This window comes from Mesocricetus auratus, unplaced genomic scaffold, assembly GCF_017639785.1.
Source record: "Mesocricetus auratus isolate SY011 unplaced genomic scaffold, BCM_Maur_2.0 Super-Scaffold_4256, whole genome shotgun sequence".
NCBI lineage: Eukaryota > Metazoa > Chordata > Mammalia > Rodentia > Cricetidae > Mesocricetus > Mesocricetus auratus.
The window spans coordinates 13,249,905-13,259,757 of NW_024429182.1; the positions used below are offsets into that span (position 1 = coordinate 13,249,905).

A 9,853-nucleotide genomic window follows, 5' to 3' on the forward strand; every position below is an offset into this window, starting at 1 on the left:
GGGACAGGGTGTTGCCTTGAGGACTCCTGGCTCCATTGGCCGACTCATTTTGCATGGGTTCAGAAGTTGATCCCCCCTCGATTTTGGAAGATGGCAACTTTTCCAACCTCCTTAAATAGGTAACTTATGGAAGTGACCCAGGTTATGAGGACGTCAGATTTCCTGTAACCAAGCCTCCCTGGCTACAAAAGAAGGAAGGTACCCAGAGGTGTTACTTGTTCCACGCCCAAGGGAGTGTGGACACCGTTACAGGCAAGACACAGGGGCCTGAGACCCCAAGCATACAGAAACTTCATGTCCATTCCACAGCAGCCTCAGTAAAGAACTGACTGACTTACATTAGTATTCACTCTGCAGGTTCTGATAATGCAGAGCCCACAGCAATCCATTGCCCCACACCCAAGAACTGAAGGATTAAGAAACAAAGTCACCACCTCCGAATCCTATGCAAGAGCAGCAACAGCAAACCTGCAATCAACTACAAATACAAGGGGACGATAGAGCTTTCCTCTAAACCAAGCAAGGATGCTGGAGTGCGCCAGAAGATAACTGTACAGACACAGAGGCAGATGTTAACATAGACACACTAATGCAGGCCAAGAGTGGCTAAGGCCTTGTACATAGTCCCATTACTAGTTTCAAAAATCTTGACTCAAGCTTCTTCCATGATGGCAGATAACTTACTCATTGTCCCAAAGAGTTCAGGAACGTGACTAGACGTTTCCAATCTCCAGTTTTGTTCAGCATGAGAGTTAGGTAGTAGTATTACATGTCTAATCTTTGGAGCTTTTTTTTCACTGTTTAAAAGCAAATATCCTTGAGGAAGTAAGGCCTTAATCCAGGGTTGATAAATGGGTTTTACCTAAGGTACTAACTTCGATCAGTTGATAATGGCTGCCTAGAGCATTCTACTGAGAAAGCTTATTAAGCTGCTCCCCTGGTGATATTCAAAATGTTTAAAAATCCACCATTCAACACAAATACCAACTGTACTGCTGGAGCAACTACTTCAGTCAGTCTCCCTAACCCTCACCCTTTGGATTATTGAGCTCCCTATTGATTTGAGGTTTTAAGTCTCTAGTTGCTAGTCATCAGGGGAGGTCTTGGCAGGGGACTTAAGACCCTGGCTCTTTACTAACTGACAAACCACCTTTCTGTGTGCTGAGTGCAAGCTCCAGCTGTCCCTGGGATTCACAAGAAGAGGTCAACAATGCGTGAGCACTGCCTGCCTTAAGTGGAGGACAAACAATAGAACAGTTCCATGCTGAGTATTCAAGAGGCTCCAACATGGCAGCCACCATGTATCTGGAGTTGAAGAAGGCCTTCACAGGCTGCCTCCAAGCCAAAGACACTCAACAGAAAGTGAGGCTTGCAGGCAAACAGACTGAGCAGCTAAACAGAACGAAAAGGCATGCGTACCTTGCAGACACAGATATTATGACACTGATAGAGGAGACTGATATGTATGAAGACCTAGGAAGAATGTTTATTCTACAATCCAAGGACCTAACTCACAACCACCTGTTAGAAAAACAAGAAACAGCCCAAGAAAACATTAAGGAGCTGGAGCAGAAAAGGTCCTATCTGGATGGGAGTATAAGGGTGCTGAGAACAACATCTGAGAGATACGGATGCCGTGAAGGCACAGTGGGAGCTTCTGACAACATGCTCCCCTCCTGACCATTTCCATCCTGTCAAGCACAGGCTGTGCAGGGTTTTGACCCCCCGCCCCTCAGCCCCTCAGCCTCTTCATCCCCCTGAGCCACCTCCGAGCCTCACCTGAATGTCTGCAGGAGCTCTCAACAGAGGGAAGACTGGAGGTCCAAGCCTGTCACTAGGCATGTGGGTTAGACAATAAATGGCTATGTGTTGCTCTATAAGAAAAAAGTATCTAATAACTAATGAATTAAGCAAGAACCAATACTAACCCTTTGCCAATGCTTCCAAAAATATATAAAAAAGAGGGAATACTTCCAAACTCATTGTATGAGACTAGTGTTACTCTGATACTAGAGCCTCAGACAAAGATGCTAGCAACAACAAAAACAGACAGATGTAGTCCAATAGTCTTAGTGAACAAAGATGTAGAACTTATCCAAAAATACTATTAAATTGAATTAAAAAGCACAGTAAAAGGATCACTTGCCCTGATCAAATATGATATCCCAGAAATATACAGTTGGTTTCATATATGCAATTCCATAAATGTGATACATCATATGAACAAAAATGAAAGGCAAAATAAATACATCATCTCTAATAGAAGCAGGGAAAACATGACAAAATTCATTATCCTTTCATGATAAAAAACTCTTTGTAAGTTAAGTACAGGAGGGTGTATCAAGACCACATATAGCCTATAGCTAATATGAGCAATACTAAAAGTTGAAAGTCTTTCCTCTAAGGTTAGTAACAAGATGATGCCAAGTCTTATCATTTTTATTAAACATAAGAAGTACTAGAGATTCTAGTCAATGTAACTAGGCATGGAAAAGAAATAAAAGTCATCTAAACTAGAATGGGAGAAATTCATCCATGTGTGCAGATGTATGGAAACCCCTAAAGTTTATTCTCTCTCTCTCTCTCTCTCTCTCTCTCTCTCTCTCTCTCTCTCTCTCTCTCTCTCTCTCTTTCATTATAGAATACAAAATGTAATTGATATCAGCAACACTTGAAGAATGCACTGTTCAAAACAGTTGAACTCAGAATAGAGTGTAGAATCGTAGACATCAGAGACTAGGGAAAGGGGCCATATTAGGAACATAGTGATCAGCAGAATTTTAGTTAGATAGAAAGAAATAATATGCTCAAGAGATGTATTGTAAGTTATGCTGACTTTGGTTAGTAACTCTATATTGCATTCTTTAGAACATCTACCGTGTGTGTTTGTGTTTGTGTGTGTGTGTGTGTGTGTGTGTGTGTGTGTGTGTGTGTGTGTGTGTGCATCAGTATGTGCCTGGAGCTTGCATGTCAGGGCACATATGAGGAAGTCTGAGGACAACTTGTGGGAGTCAATTCTCTCTTACCCATGTGGATTCTGGGAATCTGAACTCAGGTCTTCAGACTTGGAGAGAAGTTCATTACCCACTGAGTCATCTTTCCAGCCCCCATATATTGTATTTTAATTAATTAGTTTCCTCAACCCAATCACATTTTCCCTTCCCTCCCTCCTCTCCTCCCAATGACCTCCTCTCTTCAGTACCCCCACCACCCTCCACTCCTCCTTTCTCTTAAAAAAATGGTGGGCCTCCCATGTATATCAGCCAGCCGTGGTCTACCAAGTTGCAGTAATACAAGTCACCTCCTGTCTTATTAAGGCTGGCAAAGCAACTCAGCAGGAGAAAAGGGTCCCAAAAGCAGGTAACAGAGTCAGAGGCAGCCCCTGCTCCCACTGTTAGGAGCTCCACAAGAAGACCAAGCTATACATTTGTAACATGTGCAGAGGGTCTAGATCTCTCTGGCTGGTAGTTCAGTCTCTTTGAGACTTCCAGTGGAGAGATTAGGACATCATTCCGGCCAGATAACTTTTGACCTACAATTTTCCCTGCCTACAAGATATGTTGGGGTAACAGTGGCACAGAAATTACAGAAGAGGCCAACCAATGACTGGCTTAGCTTGAAACTCACACCATAAGAGGGAGCCTACCCCTGGCACTGCTTACAGGGCCAGGACCCAGAGGCTGGGCAGTCCAGAGACCTAGGATAGAATCAAATATGACTGGCAAAAAAGGTCAATGAAATGACTCCTAATGATATGGCTATACTCGTAGATTGGTGTCTAATTCAACTGTCATCCAAGAGGTTCTACCCAGCAACCGATGGAAACAGATGCATTGACCCACAACCAAAAATTAGGCAGATCTGTAAAAGAGGGGGAGGAAGGATCATAGGAGCTAGGGGGGTCACAGACACCACGAGAAAACCCACAGAATCAACTAACTTGGGTTCATAGGGGCTCACAGAGATGGAACCATATATTGTATTCTTAAAAATCACCAACAGAGTAGACTCTGTGTTTTCTTCACCAAAAAAATGAGTGTATGAAGTAACATGTATATTAGTCAGCCACCCCAATTTAAAATTTCAAAATATATTACACCTGATAAACACAAGTTTATTCTTCAGGAATAAATATTTTTTAAAACTTTAAAAATCTTGGATGGTGAAATGAATATATGTGAAATGAATTTCTCAGAATAAGAATGAAACAAAATTACTGAGCATACTTAGATTCCCCAGATAAAAGATGGGTAAAGATAACTAATTTTTCTTAATAAAGTGCTGCATAAAATAATTTTGACATCAGTTGGCAGGAGGTGTCTTTTCCAATTAAGTGGATCCAAAATCTTGGAAAAGCATATGCCTTTCCAGGCAGCAAAGCCACAATAGAAAAAGGAGCAAGATGATCAGGCAAAATGGACATATCTAGATTAAACCAGGGCATGAATTCCTCCTCCTCAGGTCAGGTAGTGGGACCCTGGCCAGCTGCCAGCTCCCGGGGCTTCTCTTCAGGGTGGACACTGCCATCCTGTGATATCTGAGCAGTCCCCACGTGGTCTGTGTGTGACTGTGCTGTAGCAAGGGAAGATGCTGCTTCCTCCTCTTGCCTGATAATGACATCATTTAGCTTGTGGGTTCCTTTGGTTGGCTTTTGTTTTATATGCTACAGGAGTTCTCAATCAGCCATGTCCATCCACCATCTGCTGGGGAAAATGATGGCACTTAGGAAAGGCAGCCACATGGCATCCTTTCTTTTCAGAACCAAGAGGAGAGGATGGCCTGGCCTGTGGATGGTTGTCACTGCTTTTCAACTGGGGACAGAGGTGAGTAGAGCCTGACTTTCACCAATTAGAGAAGAGATGATCTCAAGCTGGGAAGAGAGATCACTGGGAAAGAGCTCACTATACAAGCTGGAGGACCTCAGTTTGAACCCCCAGAACCCACATAAAGATCCAGGAATAGTGGTGTGTTCTAATAATTCCAAGACACAATTCAAACACAGGCAGATCTTTGCCACTGAGTGGCTCTATTAGTTCCCTTTATGCTTTGGTGATAAAAAGCCATTACTAAAAGCAACCTATAAGAGAGTTTATTTGGGCTTATGATTTCAGGAGGCTGAGTCCATTGCACACAGGAGACATGGAAGCAGGATCAGGAAGCCAAGAGCTCACACACTCAATCTCAAGCATGATGCAGAAGGAGAAAAGTGGGAGAAGCGTTAGGCTTTAAACTCTCAAAGCCCACTTCCAGAGATGTACTTCCTCCAGCACCCTGCACCTCCCCATACTTCTCTATCTGGGCACCAAGTGTTCAAGTGCCAGAGCCTATGGGATTTACTTCTCATTCAAACAAACACACCAGCCTAGTGTACTCTGTGACTCCAAAGACAGTGAGAAGATGATAAAAACAAGGAGGGTACCTGAGGAATGACATCTACTGTTAACCTCTGGATTCTGCACACACAAGCGTGTGATGGGCACCTATATACACAGATTTGCACATGCACACTCACACACTCACACACGCATACACACACATACACACACACACACAGAGAGAAAGAAAGAGAGAGAGAGAGAGAGAGAGAGCCTTCACCTCTAGTTCCCTAGGATCCCTCTTGCTGATCTCTGCCAGGTACACCCAAAGGCATCTCACTCAGCGCCCCCCCCCCATTAGCATCAGCCTTGCCAGAGCCTGGACCAACACCTCAGCTGTTCTCACAAGAGTCACAGTGGGGGTGGCAGCCCTGATGGTGTGCTTAGGCCCAATAAATGATCCAAGTTCCCAGACTCTGCTTTCCAGATTCATTAACAAATGTTCCATGGAAGAATCCTGCCTCAATGGAATAAAACTGAGTGATTCCACTACTGAGTATTTAGGCAGGAGGAGAACAGACAGACATACAAGCACTTGTGCACAAACATTCAAAGTCTTTTGTTCTGAGTCACTGAAAGCTGGAAGCAACTTAAAGTTCCATCACGTGGTGATCAGATCCACGGTGTACATCCATTCAAGGGAATAGTACTCAGCAGTTAAAAGGGACAAACTTCCAATCCACCATGAATGAACCTCATAAGACATGGTTAAAGGAAAGAAACCAGAGTTGTGGGAGACCACATATTGTAGGATTCCATTCTTGTGAAGTTCTTGCAAATGTACTGTCTACGGGGTGATGGCTTCAGGAGGTTGGGTGACAAGACAGAGTATTTATTGGTTACAAAGAGTTATGAGTAAACTCTGAGGCTGAAAGAAATGCCCTTTACCTCAGTGGTGATATTGGTTCCACGAGTACGTACATTTGTCAAAATTTATTAAGCATCACTCTTTAAAAAGTAAATATTATTGTTTATAAATCATACATATTATTTTTGTATCAAACATGTTTCCAGACTGAATGCACAGAACTTTCAGAACCATGCAAAGCAAAGTGCTGTGGGTTTCATTTACTAGTGCCTTTGTGCATTTCAAATTTTAAGGAGTTATGACATTCAAGATCTTCCAAGTTCACCTGATAAGGGACTTGATACTTTTTAATTGTCAGAGCATCCATTAGAATCTTGAGGAAACAGACAGAGAGCATTGCCTTAGAGAATCACCAGCCTGGATACAGCAATGCCCCCATCAGCAAATTTAAAACTGAACACACTCGAGGGAGGAAACAGGCTGAATCTGCTATCTTCTAGAGGAATTTCCTGAAAATCAAGGCCCAGGTTTGAGCATGAGTGTGGGATGGGCTAAAGAGTTGCTGGGAAAGGAAGTAGGAGTTGGAAACCTAGCTAGCCTCCCAATGTGCTCTGGTCATTTATGTCATTCCAAGTGACGGTCATTCATCCTGCTGAGCACTTCACCAAGTCCCTAAGAATGGCTCTGGTGTGACCCTGCCCCTATGAACTCATCTCTCCTCACTCTAGTCAAGAGCCATCCTTGAAGCTGCAATTTTCCTTTTATTACCTCTGCCTGGCAGGAGAGGGGGTTGCCTCTCAGATGTTTACATGTTGCACGTCAATGTGTTTGTCTGCTCAAAGTGGTTACCGAGTTCAACCATCAGTCCTTCCCAAGCTTGCTTACTGATCAACTGAGGGCAGAAAGGATCCAGTACTGTGGGAAAATGAGATATAGGGAGCAGGAGAGTGAGGGAGAGAGAGGAGCGAATAGAGAGATTCTCATTTCATCTGAAGGCACATCAAATCCTCCCTGCCCCTCCAGAGGCCTGTCCTGTCACTCCGATTCACGGAAAACCCAAGCAAGACAAGAGCATCACATAGACAGACACACGGAACATGAATGCTTTGTTAAATGGACGAAGTCCTGGTCCGGCAGCCCGCCTGGTCATTTTGCTTGTGTCTCCGGCCTGGCATATGTCCAGAAACTACCATCTCCAACAAAGTGGAGTTCAGACCCAAGATACGGACTTGTGTGCCTGAATCCAGGGGCTCTGCCCTTGATTGCTGCAGACAACTGCTGTGTTCCTTTCTCACTAGGGATGGGATCGACCCAGGAGCACAGCAGACTCTAATCGCCTCTTTCTGCATTCTGCGCACCTCACCTGTCATGAAGGGACTAAGGTTTCCTAAGCCTCCAAGGCTTAGAGACAACAAAATGCAGGTGATTGACCAGAATTTATAACATATGCCTGCCTTCTGTTGCCAGCTCCCTTGATTTCCCAAAGGGTGGGTTCAGAGAGGGCAACCAGAGCCCTAGAAAATTCTTGGAAACATGCCATGTTGCAGAGAACTTTGTCAGGTGTCCCCGGCCCGCTACTTTCTATACCGGGGCTTGGTGAGAGATGGAGCCTACGTCTCTCCACAGGAGCCTGAACAGTCATGTTAGCTCTCTAAGGCTCTGTGGCTGCCAGACTTGGATGCAGTGCTGAGGTGCATAGAACCAAGAGGTGTCCACCCAACACATCAGAAGCTGTGCACACCACCACCTGGGGAGGCAGCAGAGGCCTCCATTTTGCAGGGGTGGCAGTGTTGAATGAATAAACGAATGTGTGTATGTGTGTGTGTGTGTGTGTGTGTGTATGCGTGTTTAAAAACTCATTAAAATTACCCTCAGAAAATAAGAACTAAAAAAAGAATGCAAAGACATTAGATGATATACCATATCTTAGGGCCACTGAGTCACCTGGACAACTAGGCTAAGAGCACCTTGATGGGAGTCTTATCGGTCTGTGTGACCCTGATGTCTCAGAGAGAGGTCATCATTACAGAGGTGCCCTGTGCTGCTGCAAACTGTTTACAGAACGGCTTGTCTTTGGAGGACCCTCCAGAGGCTATCTTCTTACACTGTAACATCTGCAAGGAGGCTGAAGACTCATCCAGTTATTTCAAACTGCTTTATTCACAACAGGATCCTCCCTTCACGTGGACCCTTACACTGTGGTGCGCAGCAGAGTGGGATTGCTCCAGATGATGCAAGAAGGGGAGTTAGGGCTGGAAGGGGAGGGAGAATGCACAAGGCAGAGAATGGGGCGCAGTGCTGTTAAATGGGGCTGTCGAGAAAAGCATGGCAGCTGTATCCACGGGCTCATTGCAGTTACACATGCCACACAAGACCAGCCAGCATTCCATCAGGCAGACTCGGTGGATTACCAAAGCAGTAGATAAATGAGAGAAACATAAAGAGAAGGACGAGAGGGAGACCCACTGGGGACAATGTCCACGAGTTACAGGAGGAAAAAGTCGAGGCGAATGTGACCAATGAATATATTGTCAAAGAATAAGTAAAAGATTTTTAAAAGCATTTTTGAAAATGAAGGCAATGCTAGAAGATCCGATGCCATTACTCTCTTCCCCTCTACGCCGCCAATCCACTCCTTCTCGGTGTCTGTCACCCAGGGCACACCCAGAATGCAGCCTAAGAACCTGTCGCACCGAGTCCCTGCTTCCAGGTGTGCTGCGTGGATCTCGGTTTCATCCCTGAAATGTATGAGACACTCTTTGCATCCACTGGTTATGCCACTTTGAGGAAGGCTTTTGTCGTTTGCCACTGAAGTGGCTTCGGCAGTCTCTACTCCACCTATGGCAGCTGCTCCCTCGGGTGCCCTGTGCTCTCTGTCTCCTCCCAGCATTTGGCCAGACAAACCCTGCTGGGAGCCTTAGGACTCAGACGGAAAAGCAGCCAGTCATAACGACCACAACCTTCTAGCTGAGCGGCCCATTCCCAGCCTGCAGAGTGAGGCCCTTCACACTAGATGGAATCAAAGTGAACCCTGTTACCTCTCTTCCAGAAAATGAAAGCGGTAGGGGAAGAAGAAAAAAACCCTTTCATTTCTGACATGATCTAAATGCAATTATAGCTCAGTAGATCCATGAGAAAATTGACAAGAGCCAATCCTTTGCACAAGGCATGCTCTGATTTCATGCCATCAAATTATTTTTAAAGGGCATTAATATCACAAGCTGATGACTTTTAGCCCCAAGCAAATGATGCATTTTAATGTCTCTTTACACACAGCTCCCGGCCCAAGTGAAGCTGTCTTCTGCAAAGCTTTAGCAAACATTTACATTTCAAAACTCAACAGAAGGGTTGTTGTTGAGTGTTTTTGCTCCTTCTATTTTTTTTCATATATGCCCAGGCAAGATAAATCATATTTCACATGTTAAGTGGTGTGTAGCATTTCGCTGCTAACCCCTGGCATACCTTCAGAAGGTAGCTGCACCTGGCCTTCAAGCCTGAAATCTGAAGATTGATTTTGAAAGGGAGAGAGAAATGCAGTGGCATCGCCAAGCAGCAGCCTGGTGATGTGTAAGTCGTTTTTTCCATGACAGGCAGACACCTGGTGCCTGATGCTGTGTGTATCAGAGCAGGGTCCTCGGAAAGGAATGGCCAATGGTTATCGCTTTCATTT

At 44.7% G+C, this 9,853-nt stretch overlaps 1 protein-coding gene across 1 annotated transcript; it reads left to right on the forward strand.

The window, feature by feature from the left end:
• The first annotated feature begins 1,287 nt into the window (after positions 1-1,287).
• LOC101827188 (prefoldin subunit 1) lies at positions 1,288-1,680 on the forward strand. Its single transcript, XM_005063146.1, has one exon. It carries the CDS (start codon positions 1,288-1,290, stop codon positions 1,678-1,680), a length of 393 nt encoding a protein of 130 aa, XP_005063203.1.
• The last annotated feature ends 8,173 nt before the right edge of the window (positions 1,681-9,853 follow it).